The sequence below is a fragment of the Falco naumanni genome, chromosome 12, assembly GCF_017639655.2.
Source record: "Falco naumanni isolate bFalNau1 chromosome 12, bFalNau1.pat, whole genome shotgun sequence".
NCBI lineage: Eukaryota > Metazoa > Chordata > Aves > Falconiformes > Falconidae > Falco > Falco naumanni.
The window spans coordinates 27622317-27641661 of record NC_054065.1 but is presented as its reverse complement, the minus strand read 5'-3'; the positions used below and the strand labels follow the sequence as shown (position 1 = coordinate 27641661).

Here is a 19345-nt window from a genome sequence, read left to right as displayed (position 1 = left end):
CTGGGTGCAATAAATATGAGAAGAATTGCTTGAGGTAGGAAAAGAACGGGAAAAAAAAGTTTGCTGAGCCTTTACTTGTCTTGTGGATTACACCCAATAATCTCCAACAGAGATGTTTAAAAAAAAAAAAAAAAAAAAAAAAAGCTGGAGGAATGTTGGAGAACAGCTCACTTTTCAGAGAAGAAACCTAGAAAATGGCTCCTGTTCTTTACCCCAGTAGGATCCCTCCATAAACATGATCACAGACAATTTCCTCAGTCTGGCAAATGCATTAGAAAGCAGCACCACACACTACTGAGAAATGTAACTAACAAAGCATGGCTACCATGATTCCTACAAAAATATCCCAGCCCTGCTGATCAGAAAGCATTTAATCAACAACAATATGCTTAAATATATATCAAAGCTGATAATGCTGCTTTAAAAAACAACAAAGCAACCATAAAACCAAGGGTATATTCAAATCATTGTGTTAGCCATCCTGCTATGTCTAGCATGACCAAGGTATTAAAGTAAATACCATTTCAGAAGTAGATTTTTGTGCTTTACTATTTAAGTAAATACCCATTTACACACACAATTGTGCTTTTAATTAAAAATAATGTGTTCAGAGGAAGAATCCAGGACTTTGTCAGTAGCAGCACTCAGAAGGGAAAAAAGTATTTTCAGCATTAATTACCAGCAGACCAAATCTCTTCAGAGAGAAGCAAGATGCTCTACTTTTCAAGTGACTTTTCTTTAGGGACTTACACAGTAATTAGAGAACTATTTACCACATTTGGAACTTGCACATTAAAGAAGACTGCCCTGGTTATGGGATTGTGTGTTGCATGAAGAAAACACTTTGCAGGCTCAACGAAGCAGTGCACACACTACCACAAAGGTGAGGCTTACCTTTGCCCATCTGGCCACAAAATTTGAATACTCCAACTACAGTACAAGAAATGTACATAGGAATATGCAAGATAATCAATTCATTTTGCCTAGAGCTATAAGCTATACTTCACCTACCATCCCCATCCCTGCTTTCCTACTTCTTCACTGACAAATTACTTGACAAACAGTTACTGAAGAAACAAGAATATCTAGGAGTGTTACCATTCTGGAATTATTACCCCAAACCTTCTTATTTACCTGTCATAATTACTTAAGAACAAATTAGCCATGTATATTCTACTAAGAAGCTTGAACTGTTTCACAGTGCTTACCATACTAAAACACTGTAGTTCTATGTCTAAACATAATAGGTAGGTCTGAAAGATTCACTGAAACCCCAGACAAACAGACAGGCTGAAAACATGGTATTATCCTACAGAATGACCAAATACAAGAAGTGCAGTAGATCAGCTGCAGGGGGGAAAAGGGCTTTTAAAACACCCAGTAATCCCAAACCTATTCTGGGCAATTCATATAGACAAATTGCATCTGGATTCTGGCTGCACTGGTTATTACCAACTGTGCTCTATTTCAAATCATTTACTTCACACCATGATTGCCCCTACAAAAAAGCCAATAAACTTCTGAAGAAATACCAAACAAGCAGAGGTTAAACAAATAATTCACAAGTTTTTATATATTAATTATATATAAAAAAAGAGGCAGAACAAAGAGTCACAAACTTGACACTGTGCCTGGAACTTCCCCACAAAGGCTTCAGCTCTGACAAAGATCTAATCCCTGTCCTTGGACAACTTCAACTATGGATTGATTTTCAAAGCTGCCTAATTGCTTTTTGTGCCTATCTTCCATCGATTTTCAGTGAGCATTAGCAATCTGTGCACTCAAGTCTGTTTTAGCTTACTTCAGACAGGAGTAATACCCGTTCCAGAGGAGAAGTGCAGCATCTCAAAATAATAGGGCCATCCAAAATATTAACCCCACATTTGTGGCTGCGTAAGTGAATTTGAGACAGTGGCTTCTAAAACTGATCCTGTCTTGCAGGTTCACCTACAATAACTAGGCAAGTTGCCTTATTTTAGATAAAGCTATGCTATAAAAATAAGGGAAGAGAAAGCAGCCTAATTCAACAGAATTGAAAAATTAAGCAATGTACTTGATTATGATTATGTTTTAACTCCAGGGCAAAGTCAAAATCTCAACTGAATTCTGACAAATTGAGCCAGACTTGAGGAGGGAGTGTGTCATTTGTAGTCTTTGCGGATTGCTTGGTTATGCAACAAAATATGGTTATTAAACTTAAAAGGTTTTCTTCTCATCCCTAAAATGCTTGTTCAGCAAAGGGAACTACGTATATGGTACGCATTCAAACAATTTTCAGGTTTTGCAAATGACCCACAAACAAAACAAAAACAAAAAGTTCCATCCCATATGCCCATTTAGACGTGAGTAAAACAACAGACCAAAACCAGATTAAACCACTTCTATACCAACTGTTAAAGCTACTTATAACTAAACCAGGAAAGCTGGGCAGGTTTCCAACAAATGCTAAATAAAATCGTAGTTTCCATAAGTATTTTTCAGCAGGTTATCCGGGACCTTAACCTGGACAAACAACCCCGCTCCAGCAAGCCCTCAGGGAACGTCCTGTCTGCTTTCCCTTAGGATTTTCCAAAAATCAACCCAGCACCCCCCCTCGGCCCACTGCTGTTATTCACCCTGCCGTAACACCCGCTGTGAACAATATTTTGATACTACGAGCTGGCAGAGGGGCACACACTCTTTAAACAACGGTATTTTAAGGCAGGTAGGCAGAGAGCCCACTTCCACCGGTCCCCGCTCCCTCTCTCCCGGTGTTCACCGTCTGCAGCGCTCCGGCAGCCGACGCCGCACGCCGAATAACCTGTAAAAGTGATTTAATTCACTGCACGGAACGTTGTGGCCGACGTTCGCCCGCCGCTCCCTCAGCTTCGTGCCGCCGCGGCTGCGAGCGCAGAGACGCCGCCTCACCCGCCGGCGGGAAACTCCTCAGGCGCGGCGCGGGGCTTCCCTCAGCGCCGGGGAACGGGGAACGGCCGCCGACCAGGACCTCGCCGGCGAGGCGCGGCGCGGCGAGGCGCTGCTCTCACCGCACGTTACGCGCCGCGGAGGGCGCCCCGCCGTGCAGGGGGCTTCGCGCCTGCCGCTGAGGCGAGGCAGGGAGCAGCCCGCGGGCTCCCGCCGCACCGCGCCCGCTGTTACCTGCCACGTCCGGAGCACGCCGGGCCTCGCCGCGCCGGGGCCGCCCACCGGCGTGCCGGCAGCGGGGCACGGTACCGGCCGGGCCTCTCCCGCCGCGGCCCGCTGGGAGATGTAGTTCCCGCCGCGGGGGCGGGGAGAGCCGGGCCGCGTCCCAGCCGCTGCGGGGGCCTTGCCCCGGCCGGCCCCGAGCTGAGCGGGGCGGCTACGGCGGCCGAAGCGGGAGGAGGAGCGGCCGCCAAGGGATTTCCTGCCCGTGGGCCGGCTCCAGCCGCGGGGCGTCAGCGCCCGCTGTCCCCGGGACGGGCAGGGCTGGCGGCTCCCGTCCGGCGCCGGCCAGAGGCGCAGCAGCTACCGGGTTCGGCCGGGCTGCGAGGCACAGGCGGGCACGGAGCGGGACAGCCTGACGGCGATTCCCGGCTGTAACGCCAGAGTCAGGGCACAGCCAGGCAGCAGCTGTGGGCGCCACGGGTGAGCTTCCCAGGTGGCTTCCCGGTCGCTGCCACCGGCGCTTCCCGCACGGAACACCGGCGGCTACACCCCAGGTACGGCCCGGAGCAGCACAGCTGAGCCCGACAGCAGGACCATGCCGGGAACGCACGGAACAGGGCTGCGGTCTCCCTGATCCAACACAGCACCGTGCAATGGATACAGTTCTCCAAGGCCTGTCTTCTAGCTCAGAGCCAGCCTCAGCCGGCCAAGCTATTACCAACGAATCCCATCAACAAGAACAAAACAAGCAACTTACATTCTTTATCAGCTGTTTGAGGTTTTTCCATTTGAACTCAGTCATCGATCTCTTCACTCCCAAGTTCCAGTCTTACTTTTTCCGTCACCTCCACACCATCTCAATTCTCTCGTTTGGATTGTTGAAGAGAAGTCTCAACAGAGACTGTGATCACAGATAACCATTCCTTTCATATCTTGCAACCTCTTCTGCCCAGCCACCCCAGCCTGCTCAAGCTGTCCTTTGCCGAAAGAATACTGGGTGTAGTTCTCATGCTGTTTTGCTATGAGCAGCAACAGTAGCTAAATTTAAAAAGGTAATATTTTAAAGCAACATGTGCTTAAACCGCTCTGTAAGTCAGGCTTGCCTTTTTTTGTTCGTTTCTTTTTCTACACTAAACATGCTCGCTGAGTGTCTTGCCCCTTCTGGGGCATCTATATATCTATCTACCTACCTACCAACAGCTCCATACTACTTTTCTTGAGACTCCAAAAGCGTTAGTAGCAACCCATCTTTCTTCTGTAGGACTACAGGGATTTCACAAACATACAAATAAGACTGTTGAATTTCGTAGTAAAACATAACTTTTATAGGATGATAAAAATGCAACTGTATTATGTCCCACTATCACAATGCTTTATTATAGGTACCATATACTGTATTTGACTATTTTAGTTAATGAAAAATTGCATTTCTTCTATCCCCTATTTGTTATTAAAATGCCAACTCAGATCTCTACTTAGCCAGTAACTCCAGCCTCTGTAACTTCTATAAAGAAGTAGTTTCATACTTTACCCAGGTTGTCCCATGTTCTCAAAATGGGTGTCTTCAGTCATCCAGGAAGGCACCCTGTTACCTCCTTAGGCCCTTCCAGTTCTTGTCATGAAGTGGCCAGGGTAGTTTAAAGCTCCTGCTGTGGAGATATCACTCTTACGTATGCATCTTCCTGTGGATGTTAACCCTCTTAACTTGCCAATTCATTAAATATTATATTTCTCTGTGCTTTAACAGTACTGAACATATGCTGCTTCTGGTTCAGGAGCAGAACTCTTAGGTCCTATGGCAGCAATAAGTAGCAATGAGCAAAGTTGTTACCTCAAACATAGAGAGGGCAGAGGAACATTACATGTGGTTTCGTTCTTTACATGCATTCCTCCTAACTGGAACCATTTTGGCTGTTTATTGTGAATATTGTACAAGTCCCACAGCCTATCAAAGGAACACGGGGCGATGCAAATACCGCTAAAGCCCAAAGGGCCAGCTGTGCCCTGGGGTACACCAAGCGCAGCACAGCTAGCTGGTCGAGGGAGGTGGTCCCACTCTGCACCACCTCACGACTGTGTGCAGTTTTGGGTGCTTCAGCATAACAACATAAAACTACAAAGAAGGGCAACCAAGATGGTAAAAGGCCTCAGGGGCAAGACTTACAAGGAGCAGCTGAGGTCACTTGGAGAAGGCTGAGGGGTGCCCCCATCACAGTCTACAACTTCCTCACGGCAGGGGGGCAGCGGAGGAGAGGCGCTGATCACTTGTCTCTGGTGACCACTGATAGGACATGAGGAAATGGAATGAAGCTGCTGGGGGAAGTTCAGGTTGGACATCAGGAAAAGGTTCTTCACTGAGAGGGTGGTCAGTCACTGGAACAGGCTCCCTGGGAAGTGGTCATGGCACCAGGCTTGTCAGAATTCAAGGAGCATCTGGATGACACTCTTAGTCGCATGGTTTAGTTTTATGTAGCCCTGCAAGGAGCAGGGACTTGAGATAGTCTATGATTCTAAATAAGAGAAGTGGCAAACATTAGCAACTCCATAGTCTGGCATTTCTTGAAATTATTTTTGCTTTAGAGTCTTGAGCTGAGGTAGAGGAACATTACGCAGCATTATACCCACCTTTAGAGCAGCTGGAGTTTGTTACAGCAAACAGAAATTAGGGGGAAGATATGGCCATGACAGAAACTTAAGGGACTGCTGGTGTGAGGGGAACTGCAGCGAGTTTGACAAAGATCCATATAAGCATAGAGAAACTGACAGCAGATGTGGTTGAAGAACAGCTTTTATCTTACAATTAAGGAATGATTTTTTTAAAAACAAGATATTTATGACAAATTATTATGGAAAATTGCTGATATCTAATCATTACGAGTTGTAGACCAGCAAAGAGTCATCAGCCAAATCAAACAATGTCAAGTAGTATGCAAACCACGTTACAGGAAAGTAAATGAATTGCTACAATCTAGGTACATCCTCCAACACAGAGTTTGAGCTGAAGGATCTTCTAATTACGTAAACCCTAAGTGCTCTTTTTGATATCCAGAAAAACTATTTTCTTATCCAATAATAGTATAAGGAAGTCAGGCATGCAGTTTATAACTAATGCCTCTGTGACACCTACACACATACTCTTTGCAAGTGTGACAACGCAGGATCTCCCTGTACTGAAGCTCAGATTTGAGAATGAAATCCTCTATTAACACCCACAAGTAGAAGGTGGTAAAAACGCAACTGTGTAAAAACCCTCTTCCCCCAAGCCAACCAAAAAGTCACCATGATCAACTATACAGAGGAAAATAAGAGGAACACATCTTAAAGATCTGAAGAGAAAGAGTAAGTTTAAAACAAATGAAAAATAAGAAAGGACTGCAGAGTCAGAAAAGAAGGAAGCTTAATACACAGAAGAATAAGGAAGGAAAACACTCTTCTCTGACTGTGAAATCAATAGTCCATTCTCACCACCAGTGAAAACACATCCAGAAGTGTTTCAGTATTTGTGTTTCGAGGGTTGGCCACCTGGATGTATTCTGGAGGCACCTTAAATTCTTATTTATTGGATTGGAGCTGCTGCACACTGAACCATTATGATTGCAGTCACATGCCTTTCCACATGCTGATTCCTTCTTAAGCCCCTGCCCCAACATCAATACAAGAATTACAACCCAGTTCTATACATTCATGATATAATCCTCACCTCATACCATGTGCTCAGTTCCAGCTGCTCCACTGGAGAGGCTTATCATTGTTACAGGCCTTTAATGAAAGTACCACCTTCAGTCTTTGTTTCCAGACTTTCAGCACTATCCACATGAATTAGAACGATACAGAAACAAATTCAGACATATCTAGTTTTTAGGTAAATATTGCATGGCATGTACATTACAGAGCATTTAATGGGACAGACAGGAGGTTTTTACAAGCAAGTCAGGGAAATTACAAGGTGCAAGTTATTTAGGCTGTGGTTCCATGGCAGCCTAAGCCTGCTGTCTCTTTAGCTTCCATCATTATCCTTACCCTTCTTGGGAGCTCTCAACCCTTCCATTTCTCTCCCTGTAGCACACATTTGACATTTTATGAAGCCATCTCAGCACATGAACTAGGCAGGATACCAAACACCAGCTCTCCAGAACATTTCAGGACTTTTCTGGTGTGCTGGTAAATTGAACTGGTTCAGCTGAGGCTCCGAAGCACGCTGGAATCAGTGCAACAGAGACAACAGGGATCAGGCAGCCAGCTGTTACACTGACCAAAGGCGGTACTGACTCCCAGTCTTTGCACACTTACTAGATGATTAACAGGGAATATTGCTGCAGTGGTTAAGAAGCTATCTGCAAAGCAGCTGTTTGCTCTGTTAAAAACATGGGTAGTTATTTGCATGTTTAAATATAGTCAGGTGTTACGTGGGTCTGCTGCGTGACCAACACAGAGGAGGTTTGCCTCTGGGCACAAACGTACAATCCCTGGTGAATCTTGTTTATTTCTTTGGTTACTGCCCTCTGCCATACGGTAGCACTGCCACAGCAAATGTGTTTTAAAAAATTAAATAAAAAAACCCCCAACCGTCAATCACTCACTGAAAAGGTCAGTTTTCCTCCTGCCCCCAAATTTAAAAGGTATATTTTATGGCAATTTAAAGACACTGACTTTCAGACGGAGATGTCTGAGGCATTAGTTCATCCTCCTGCCTGCTAACTCCTTAGAGGAGCAGATGCCTCTGGGAGGGAACATCTTTAAGCCACACAGTTAGCTTGCCAGAGCTCATTTGTCAGTGCCCTGAGGCAAGCCTTTCATCTTTTAGCCACATAATGATAGCAGAACTGTATTATAGATGGCTGTATTTACATGCATGAGCAATCCAGTTAAAATATGTATTTTTGCTAGCCAATGCGAGCAGCAAATTCACGTTTGCTCACTATCAGCCAGTAAAGCCATTCAGTAAGTGTCCCAAAAACTCAACCCCCTCTCCAAGAAACCAGTCTTGGAAATCTTGCTGTAAACACATGCCTATTCTCAGAAAGATTCTGCTCAGTAGAAGCAGAACAATGTAGACTAGTCCTTTTACGAACAGATACCACTTCTAGACAAAAAACAAACTCAACATGCAGACACAACTTCAAAAGAAATAAAAAACCCAATCTCTTCCAGACCTCTCGGTATGACTGATGTTTCAAGTTCTAACAAAATGACTAAGAATTGCCACAGCAAAGGGGACAGAAGAATGAGAGCACAGAATTAAAATTTGCTACAAAAACAAAGCAAAACATCCTCAGAGCTGGTCTTGATTTAAATAAAACCCACTTTCATAAATAACAACACTGCAGTTTAAAAGAAACACTATACTCTTAGAATGTCAACATTCACAACATCTAGGCACTATCTGTACGAGGAATACCAACAGGCTGAGCACACTGGCTCTTGCCAGACTGGGCATTTCCACGGAAGAGCACTCAGAGGTGGCACTCATGACTGAAGAAGTTTTTAGAATGGCAAAAGTAATTGCATTCCCATTACAGGACTCCAAGAACACATACCTGTAACTTATTTTGCCACAACGTAAGAAAAAAAGCATGTAGCTTCACCAGAAACAAAGACTATGTTCAACAGCAGGGCCTGTACTTGCATGAAGGCAGTTAACTCTGCTATCATGCTGTGACCATTTTTTTTATTTGCTTAGTTCCCACAGATTTCAGTTTTACATGGTCCGGTTTAAGCCCACATTCTCCTGAGAGCATTTACTCTGTTAGAACAGTTACAGGACCTACACAAGCTTGCATAATAAGCAGGATTTAGCAAGCTACCATGCTTTGTATTCTGCTGAGTAACAAATCTGCTTCTAAAATACATCATTCTCAGCTCAAAAGTAACATTTCCACAGACCAAAAAGCCCACATCTGCCTTTAGCGCATAGTAATTCACATGTAATACTTGAGCCCAGCATAGAAGTGGTGAGGTTTTATCCGGAAGCCAGTCTAAAGATTGTACTTATTGTAAAAGTAATGAGAGATGAGAGGCATGTTTTTATGTCACTCCAGCAACAAAGACAATTCCAACTTTTGGTTATATTTAAATACCAGTCGTTGAACTCTCAAAGCCTTTGTAAAAGATAAACTCTTTGTAAACAAACATTTGTTCTGAGTCATGTAGTATCTACCTTTAAAGTGGTATCAGCTTTTCAGACTAGACACCCCCACGTCTTGAGAAGCAAATCACTAATAACTTCAGCAAGAAAGCAGATGCAGTTTCTTGTTTCCTTTAAAAAAAAAAAAAAAGAAGTGAAGATCCTTTAAGAAAGTTATCTAACAAGAAGGCTCCTTAGACAGGCTTGACCAGAAGAGCTTTGTTTCAGTCTATTAGATTTAAAAGTTACCCAGCGCAGAGCACTGTACAAAGAATAATAGTTTTCAGCTAAGCTCCTGTTGCCTAAGGTCACCCAGTAACGCTCAGACTCTTGATGGAAATTTGATTGTGCAGAAGCTGCAGTTTAGGCAAGTTATACAGAAAGCTCCCACTTATTTGTTAATATATTAATTTTTCCACTTTAGATCTCAAACTTCATTTACAAGGCAGTTACAGTATTGTTTCTGTTAGTTTTATCTTCCCATAAGCCAGAAGTGAAAAAAGCTAAGGTGCATTGCGGGGTTAATGGTGTGTTACTAACACAAAGGAGGTGAGAAGATTTGTTCTGCCTAGAGCAGGAGGGCTAACACACCTTCCAGATGATGCAATCCTTTAAGATCAATCTATGGTAATAAGCGATCAATCTAAGTGACTGAACACATCTGGCAGAACCTGGGGTTTCTTCACATTTGTTACAGCAAAATGTTGAATATTGCCCACATTTGTACTGCAGGAAGGAACTTACCAAGATGAAGTACAATTATTTTGACAAGTTAAAACATTTTGTAGAGCACCTGCTTGGCTTCAGTTATGTTTCCCATTTTGACAGACTCAGGCACCAAAGCATCCAATTTTACAGAACAAATCTGTCACTCTTTAAAGCAGTAGGTCAGGACTTTAGAGGAAACAAAGGCCTCTTTCATAAGGATCTCTAAAACAAAGACCTGTGACCATAATTCTCACTTCTACAGATAATTCAAGGATCTTCCTGTAATCCAGAACACACTTACAGAATGGACTACACACAGGGAAGCTCAGGGTTAAAACCCCTAAAAGAAAACAGAAGTGATGCAGTTGCATGTAAGAGAGCTCAGACACAAAGCCAGCTTCAGTGCTGTGCACGAGGAAGAACCATAATCAAGACACTTTGAGAATTCAGGAAGAACACCAGAAAAAACAGAATAAATTCCATGGGTAAACCAATTCAATTTCTTTGTGCTATAACAAGACCCATATTCTTTATTAAACTATTATCACAAAACAGAACAATTACTGAAGATAACTAACATGCAGCAACAACATTAGATATATAGCAAGGGAAAATGTCTTTTTTCCACCCCACCCCCCGCCCCCCAAGCATTCCACTTCTGCCAAAGTTACCCATCTACAGCTGCACAGGTTGCCTACCCGCTCTGGCACTGCCTGTTTGCAGCCTGTAACTGGCAGGAACTCCCAGCTGGTGATTAGAAGCATTTGCTGACATGCTGGGCTGCCAAGCGCAGAGCTTCACATGCAATGCATTCAACCGCCCCTTTGGTGCGGCAGCCACATTAAGCCGATTTTTTCATCACATACCAGTGGACACATTCAAGTAGTTGGCAATGTGAGGGACTAACGCGCTAAAAGTCTATTAGGAAACTGGTCAGTGTACGTACCTACACATGCACACTCCCAACAAGAGTATAAGCACAAAAAGCAAGAGCTGAGTTCACAGCTTTTCTACCACCCCATGAACACAGTATGGAAGTTGCTGAAAATTCCAGGACAAAGTTGAGAAGCACCTGTCCAAAAGCTTTTTTAAGCAGTAGCTTTATCAATATTCTTGCATGTTACGACTGCACAGAACCGCCCTAGTTTTTCTGTGAGTATACGGAAAACAAGCTTCACAACACTTACTCTTACAAAAGCAGCATTAATATTTCCTTATGGTTTTACAGAAATAATTTCTGAATGTAGAAAAAAAGAAATCCATTTCCCTGCCTCTTTTGCTTAACAACTGCTACTCTAATATATAGTACTGCAATTGCCTCCCTCTAAAACCTGCTTAAGTATATTGCTTAAGCCATTCAGTCACTTAGTACACCAAGTCTGTCCGGTCTTCCCTCTACTTTTATCCTCCATGAACAAGAAAACACCACTCAAGCCGTTCTGTACCTCAGCTCACAGAAGACATCTACATGCCAAACCAGTTTATGAGATGTCCAAAAGTCACATTAAAATAGCTGCAGCCTTTTCACCTGCCAATTTAAGAGCTTAAATCTTCATTTGTATGACACTGTGCAGCAGCAATTCATCCTGCAGAAGAGTGCTTTAGACAAAAATGGTGTAACTACTTAATATACTATTGCAAATATTAAGAAAATAAATCAGAGCACCAAGGAAATTTTTCAACATTACAGTACCTTATTAAAGTTTAACTAAGAACAAAGTTTGGCCTTCTCTCTGCATTTATTTGTATTTCAAAAGCCAATACAAAATGCAAAGTGTTACATGCATACCAGTCACTCCAGTAGACCAGAATATGAATAGTCACTGGGAATTTAGCACTGCATTTTCCAACAACATGCAACACTGTATATTTAGCTGAAAGGGACTCTAATGCAATATTCAAGCCCGGGTTTTCTTCCAAGCCTTTGGCAGACACGGGAACTCCACTGTTCAGAGTAGCTCAATTGTTTTTATGTAAGTGACAGCAGGTAGCTATTTAAGTAGATTGTTTTGTTACATAAAAATGCCATTACTGACAAGTCCTTCTATGGCCCTGCTTTACTTCCATGGCTTGGTTTAACACAAAACACTAGTCCTGGAAAAGCCCAGTATAATAGGTAATTACATTAAAATATTCATCTGGTTTTATGTATGGAAGATCTAGTCAAAGCAAGTATTAATTTGAGCTACCGAGTTTTCAAGTAAAGAGCCTTTGCAAAAGACGGTTAAGGCTTCCATCACCCTACTGGAGGTAACAATGAGAAACAAATCTAAGCCACAGGAGCACTGGTCTCTTCTTGACAGTGGTATTTAAGTATTTATTAAGCTGGTTTTCATCCATTTATTCAGTTGGCTGACATTCATCTGCCACATATAACATTTGAAAATGCACAGTTAGCAAGCTGCTAAGATAAGGAATCTGGATACTGTTTGGTTGCATTTTTGCTATTAACGTAATAGGCAAGAGCTTCTAGAATTTGTCTTGCTGACATACTTCAACTCTGCCTGAAGCAAGGATGGGAAAAGGTCTCCCTGCTAGTATAAAAGGGTTCAAGTACAGAAAAAAGCCACCAACTGTTTTTTAACATCAATATTTGCATAAACAAAAAATAAACTCCCAGTTTCTCACTGATCTCTAGCAATATTTAAGCAAAGTTTCACTTTTAATTTTTAAAATACAGAATTTCAATTATTTAGCCAATGTAACAGTTCTATAAACTGCATCACAGATAATGTTGCACACCTTATGACCAAAATCAATACTAAAAGCTAAAATCTTTCTAGTGACAATGGTAACACAAACTGGCAGTTTTAAACATTTAAGTTCAGAAAACACACATTCTTCTAAAGCCCACTGATATATATCATTTATGTAAATATTATTAGATCCAGTCACCATGCTACAGTATTAAGTCAGTTTAATAAACCTTCTCACTGTGAGAATACACCAGCATAAGGTATGAAACACAATGAAATCTATATGAAATTTTATAGTAACTTTCCAGAAATATGCTTACAGCCTATCAAATTCAGACTAAAGTACTGTAGATTTAAAATATTTACTTGTCTTCTTAGCATACCTAATGTGTAAGAATAGTTTCTTGTTCAATTCCCAAAAATAAATATAAGCTTTCAATTGAAAGCACGTATTTTCCTAGTTTTCCAAAGTGGAGCCTGGCAGGGTCAGAGGGAAATGCTTCGGGCTTGTCGTCAGTCCACTTCAGTACAAAAAAGCATCTCCTGTCCCAGTATTCGTTCAAATCCAAGAGATATTTTCTTCCAGTGAAATATGACCGGAGCACTCATTTTATTTTCAGCAATTCAGTCTGTTTCCATGGCAGCACTGCGGGATTCCTTAGCCACCATGAGTCGCATTAGCTGACTGTGGAATTTCTCGATCTTCTTTACGTCTTGTGCCTGGTCTGTTCTATACAGCAAACACTGTAAGAGAAAGTTGCTTAATATCAGATTTCACTTGAACTGTTTTTATCCTGTTTATAGATGCAATAAATTTGTGCTCGGAACACACAAAACAAGGTAAGTACTTAAATGTTCATTTGTGGCACGCTGTTTCCATGAGGCAACACCAACACACATCTACCCTGTTTTAAAATACATGCACATATCTGTGTTTACATTTAAGTTTCTCTGGAAGGCTCGTGCCTTCCATTTTGAAAAATAGGGAAGCTCACAATTTATTCTGTTTTCTCCTCTCTCAGAAAAAGTGTTAAAACTTGGGGTTAAAGCTGTCTGTAAAGGCACTCCTCTGTGTTGTCTAAAAGTAGAACCAGATTTTAAACCTGAACTTACTTTCCTACTCTCTATATTATGAAATAAGTTTATTTTGCCTTTTGCAGTCCTTAATATTACACTGCCAATGACATATCAGTTCAGTATTTCCCACTGAAGGGGATTCCCTCCTCCAAGCAAAATGTTTCTAAGACAATCCTACCTGATTAAGGAACTCCTTTATGTGACAAGCCTGTAAACGCAAAAGGAGCAAGAGTAATATGCCAGTGACTTATCACAGTGTCCTGTTTCGGCTGGAATAGTTAATCTTCTCAGTAGCTGGAACAGTGCTGTGGGTGCTGTGTTTCGGATTTAGTGTGAGAGTAACACTGATAACACACTGATGGTTTTAGCTGTTGCTAAGTAGTGCTTACTCTAAATTAAGGACTTTTCAAGTTTCCCATGCCCGGCCAGTGAGCAGATGCACAAGCCGCCAGGAGAGAGCAGAGCCAAGACTGCTGACCTGAACTAGCCAGAGGGATATTCCATACCATAGAGCGTCACGCTCAGCGTATAAACTGAGGAGGGGTTGGCCAGGGCCACCCATCACTGCTCAGGGACTGGCTGGGCATCGGTCAGCAGGTGGTGAGCGACTGTACTGTGCAACACTTGTTTGTTTTCCCCTTGGGTTTTATTCCTCTCTCTCCTTTTCATCACAATCGTATTACATTCTATTTTATTTCATTTATTACATCTTCTTATCTTAACCCACAAGTTTTACCTTTTTCCAATTCTCCTTCCCATTCCACTGGGGGAAGGGAGCAGGTGGAGCAAGCAAGCAGCTGCACAGTACTTAGTTGCCAGCTGGAGTTAAACCACAACACATAGAAAGACCCCTTAGGTTGGGTTTTTTGCAGACTAAGTAATTTCTTACACCTGTACAGCATGAGTAAAATCAGCCTGGGCAGTTAAACAATGGAAAAAAACACCCCAGAGTGCTCCATTCTTCAGTGCTGTCAACACAGCAACTTTTGCCAGTGTTAAATTCCTATTTTAATTCAGAAACAAACAGTACGAAACAGTCTGGTTTTTCCTTCAGCTGTATTAGTTCTACAGATTAAGCATCAAGGAAAACTTCCCTTCCAGCCTTTACAAAAAAAAAAAAACACCAAAACACAGAGAACCCAAACCAAGCCCAATCCCCTGCCCTTGTACTGGTGTAACAGCTTTCTGTGACTGGTAGCAGGCAAGGTGGCCTGTAACTGAACAGATTTCATGTTTGTGAATCACCAGACTCCAGCTTCCCCACGGAAGACTTCAACTAAGTTGCCCTTCACTTCCCCCTGTTATCAATGCCCCATACTCAACATCTCACCTGCATTAAGCCCTATTTATCCTATCAAGAAGCATCATTACTGGCGTTTCACATCGCTCCCAGGTTATTGGGAACACCAATGCCACACTACTTTTCCTGGAAAGAAATTGGATTTTTTCCAAGTCTGAGGATAAGAGAAGGGCAGACTGCTGTCGCAACTCGGCTATAACATCACTAGCACCAAGAACTTGGTGCCAGCATGCATATCAGCACGTATGCCAGTGCATTTCTACCTACTGCCCATCACCTCACATTCTAACCCCTCCCACACTTCTAAACACCCTCCCAGACTATTCAGAACAAGGGCAACCTGTAAGCACAGCTGCTCCATCTCCTTGTACAGCAACCCTTGGAAGGACACTGCAGAATTCCATGTTAGTTCCAGAAGTTTTACTGAATGCGTAACTGACACCGTAACAGTATCTCAGAAAATAGGGTCTCTGAACTGCAAGCGAATCTTGTCACTCAGTCCATCATCACCAAGGAGCTTAACCTACAGCTGGAAGTTGCCACCACTGTGAGCAAATAAAAAGGACCGCACTCACATTAGTAAACACATCTGTTTGAAGATGCTCCTAAAATGCTTCAGCAGAAACTACTGATGTCGTGCCACAGAGCATTTTCAGACAGAGAGATAGTCCAAGATTTTTGCAGTGCTTGTTTTCGTTGAATTCTAAAGTAATTCTGTTTTCACCCATTAAAAACACTGGAGGTGCTAGAATTTTTCCTAAGCCACACAGAGTTGAACCACAGGTCAGCATCAGTCACAGACACATCAACCAGGCAAGGTGGAGCACAATGAGTTTTGAGAATACTGTCAGGTCCTCTGAAAGCAGTGGCTAAGAGCTCCCAAGTTGACTGACAGAAAAAGGCAAGTCTGAGAGAGGTACTATAAGCCCTGAAAGAGGAATATATTCTGTACTTACCGCTACATCATCGGTTACTTTGATACAGAGGTTCCCATCACAATGTCGGTATTTGAGAACAACCCGCACCTGAAATGACAAACATGTTAACTATAGACGTTAATTCTTAAGAAGTCTCAGAACATATCCGAGAGAAATCTGCCCAACTTCACAATACCTTTTACTACTATTACATACTGCTCTGGTGGCCACTAGTCCTACAGCTAGGATGGTGTGGAAGTTGAATTATCACATTTCCCTGCCTAACATGTTAAACTGGTATTACAGCAGCATCAGGAAGCTTAGTATTTGGCATGTTCAAAACCACTGTAAATACAGCAATGACAGAGAGGGGATCTTATCAATGCAAACAAACACCTTAAGTGCAAGTGTCAAGAGGCTGGGACCAGGCTCTGTTCAGTGGTGCCCAGCGACAGGACAAGGGGCAATGGGCACAAACTGCAGCACAGGAGGTTCCTTCTGAACACAAGGAAGACCATCACTGTGAGGGTAACAGAGCGCTGCAACAAGCTGCCCAGAGAAGCTGTGGAGTCTCCTTCTCTGGAGACATCTGCCTGGACATGACTGTGCAACCTGCTTTAGCAAGGAGTTGGACGAGATAATCTCCAGAGGTCCCTCCCAACCCTGAGCATTCTGTAACAGCTGCAGAGACCTCAGTGACAGGCAAGATAAAGCTATGATTCATGTCAATACAAGACATCCACTTGCTATATATCACACCAGAAAAACTAACTGGAAGCTTGTGTTCATAAGCTTGAAACACTTAAAAAACCTGTAGTTCTATATGAAGACTTGACAGGGATTAACTGAGTGGGATAAACTCAACATTACTACTTCTTCTTCTACAGTAGCTAAACAATCATATAAAACAGTTGTATTTCCAGCCACTGCAGTTACTTCAATAGCTGCACTACAGCCTGCAGAGAGATTTTAAGTGTTCTAATATTTTTGCAAGTGGAAAGGGAAAATAAAAAAAGAATAACACTTTTAGAATAATTAAAATCAGAAGACTGAAGAGTTCTTTCAAATTAAATTGTTTTCAAAATTCAGTAAGGCTCAATTTGAAGTCTGAAAGCAAGCATTCAACCTCTCAATAAAACAGTTACTACTATAATCACCTGCCCTGAGCTTTAAGCTATCCTCAGTCCCTCTGGACCCTCAAACCACCAAAGCTTTCAAAGCCATGGAGATAAAAATCAACATCCTCAGCAACTGACTGAGCATTAAATGCTTCCTCCTGAATGCAGAACTGGCCAACGGTGACTTTGTATCTATGGTTTCTAGCCTCAGCTAGCATCAGTAACTAGAAACAAAGCAAGATGTCCTTTTGAGAGCATTCTGAACTCACACTATAAACAGGTTATCTGTTGTGGAGAGTGACCCATGCTAATGTTCAACAACCTCCTTGATTGGAAAACATTTCTTGCAATTCCTTCTCCAAGATGCATCTCATCACAGATTTATCCTTCTTGTTTAAGAACTGTCACCTTCTGACCACAGCACATCTCTCGACTGAGCAGGCCCAAAAGGACGAGAGGCTGCCACAAGCAGCAGGCATGGACTTGATAGATAACCTGCTCCTGCAAAAGGTAAGATCACTCACTACCTAGCTTCACTAGCTCACAAAGACTGCATGCTCATCTCCCATAATTCTTGTTCTTCCTTCAGTTTCTTGACAAGCCCAACTACATACAGAAGCTCCTCAGGCTAGTTCTCTGGCAAATTAAAAGGAGGGTACTCATGTTGTGACTCTGGGGTCTATATAAACTCCTTCATAAAGAGACTAGTTTATTGCCACGGACGGGAAGAGATTGCCTTTGGAGACAACACGCACACCCCTCCCTTAAAGAAAGGGGAAGAGCAACACCGGACTGCACTGACATCACTCCTCTTTAATTTAATTGAGTATTACAGAGCATAAAAAGGTAAACCAGGACAATTTTATTATCAGTAGATATGAAGCCGTCAGCTACGCTAATTAAAGGTAGACATTAAAGTACTACTTCAGAAGGTTTCCCCATCTCTCCTATTTTTGGTGAAGGAAACTAGGCCTTTTTTTACTTAAGTTTTCTTAGGCATACCAGTCCCACATTACCTTTTGTGCTGCTTTTTAGCTGAATCATAATGCTTTTTCTGAAGACTTAAGTTACTTTTAAGATGTGCATAAACTGTCCTGCTGAAAAAGTTACCAAAACCAAAAAGCAGTCATTTACCAAGAAGTTAATTCCTAGAGCAATTACTTTTTAGGAGGCTAACACTTTCCAGTCCAAAATGACACGGCAGGCAACAATGCAGTGTAAGACCTAATGAATGCTTTCTTTTCATTATTTAGGAAAAAAAAATTCAAATGACATTGACTTCAATCTTGTAAACTCATAAAATCAACCAATTCTCGGGACGTTCTTCATTCAGCGGAACCCTTCGTCCCTGTTTCTAACACACACGTACACTGTAAACAAGCACAAAGTCTCTGAAGTTCGATCCCCGAGGTTCACACCTGCCGCTGGTAACACCTGGGACACAGTCCCCCTATGCTCGTTTTTAGGGCGCTAAATGAGAACTTCCTTCTGCTTCGTGGAAGAAGGTCAGGTGGGGCACCCGCGAGCGTCTCCTTCCTTGCTGCTGTTTCTAGAACTAACTACACCTCGAAAAACCCTTCCAACCGCCGGCCGCCCCCGCCAGCTGCGCGCAGCCGGGGCCGCCCCCGCCAGCACCGCTCCCGGCGACTGCGGGGCTCCACGGCCCGGCTGGGACACGCATCGTCCCCGGGAGGTCTCACGGCCCGGCAAGGGCGGCCCGGGGGGGGGGGGGACGCAGGGGATCGCCCGCCTCCCCGGACGGCCACAGGACACAGAGCAAGAGCGCCGGAGCCGCCGGCGTCCACCGCCTCAGCCCACAGCCGCTCCTCCCGGGCCTAGCGCGGAGGGCCGACACCCGCCCGCCCGCGGGGCCCCTCAGCGCGGCCCTCGCCTCACCTTCATGGGGTCGGCGAGGTAGAGCTTCTCGGCAGCACGTGTGAACTCCTCCCAGGCCTGGTAGTGCGGCATGGCGGGGCCGGCCCAGCACGGCGCTCCGCTTCCCCAGCCGCCGACAAGATGGCGCCGAAGGCGGGCGCCGCGTCACTGCAAGCCGGCACCTCCCATTGGCCAGCGGGAAACTGCCGCCCAATCGCGAACCGCATGACTCGGAGTTTGTGGGCCCGCTGGCGGAGCGCGGCCCGCTGGGCGCAGAGAGGGTAGCGCGGCGGGCGGCGCGGCTACCACAGCGCCCCCGCCAGGCGCGGCGGGATGGCGGCAGGCACCTCCCCGCCCACCGCGGAGGTGAAAGTACCTATTGGTGGGAGAGGCGCGGGTGCCGC

General features: G+C 43.8%; 2 protein-coding genes across 6 annotated transcripts in view; both read right to left on the bottom strand.

The window, feature by feature from the left end:
* Positions 1 to 4167, bottom strand: part of EPHX1 (epoxide hydrolase 1) — a 34506-nt gene extending 30339 nt beyond the window's left edge. Inside the window, exons 1-2 of one of the 5 annotated variants that reach the window (XM_040611926.1) lie at positions 3205 to 3340; positions 3139 to 3172 (exon numbers count right to left, since the gene is read on the bottom strand). Coding sequence is in view for 1 of the 5 variants with exons in the window: in XM_040611925.1 (XP_040467859.1) it covers positions 3884 to 3914 (31 nt within the window). In the remaining 4 variants the exon portion in view is untranslated. The other 4 variants (XM_040611925.1, XM_040611928.1, XM_040611929.1 and 1 more) reach the window with 4 other exon arrangements.
* Positions 4168 to 10452: 6285 nt separating this feature from the next.
* Positions 10453 to 19112, bottom strand: SRP9 (signal recognition particle 9). Its single transcript, XM_040611932.1, has 3 exons — positions 18963 to 19112; positions 15988 to 16056; positions 10453 to 13398 (listed from the first exon to the last, which is right to left on the bottom strand). Exons 1-3 carry the CDS (start codon positions 19032 to 19034, stop codon positions 13279 to 13281), a joined length of 261 nt encoding a protein of 86 aa, XP_040467866.1. The 5' UTR covers positions 19035 to 19112; the 3' UTR covers positions 10453 to 13278.
* Positions 19113 to 19345: the final 233 nt, after the last annotated feature.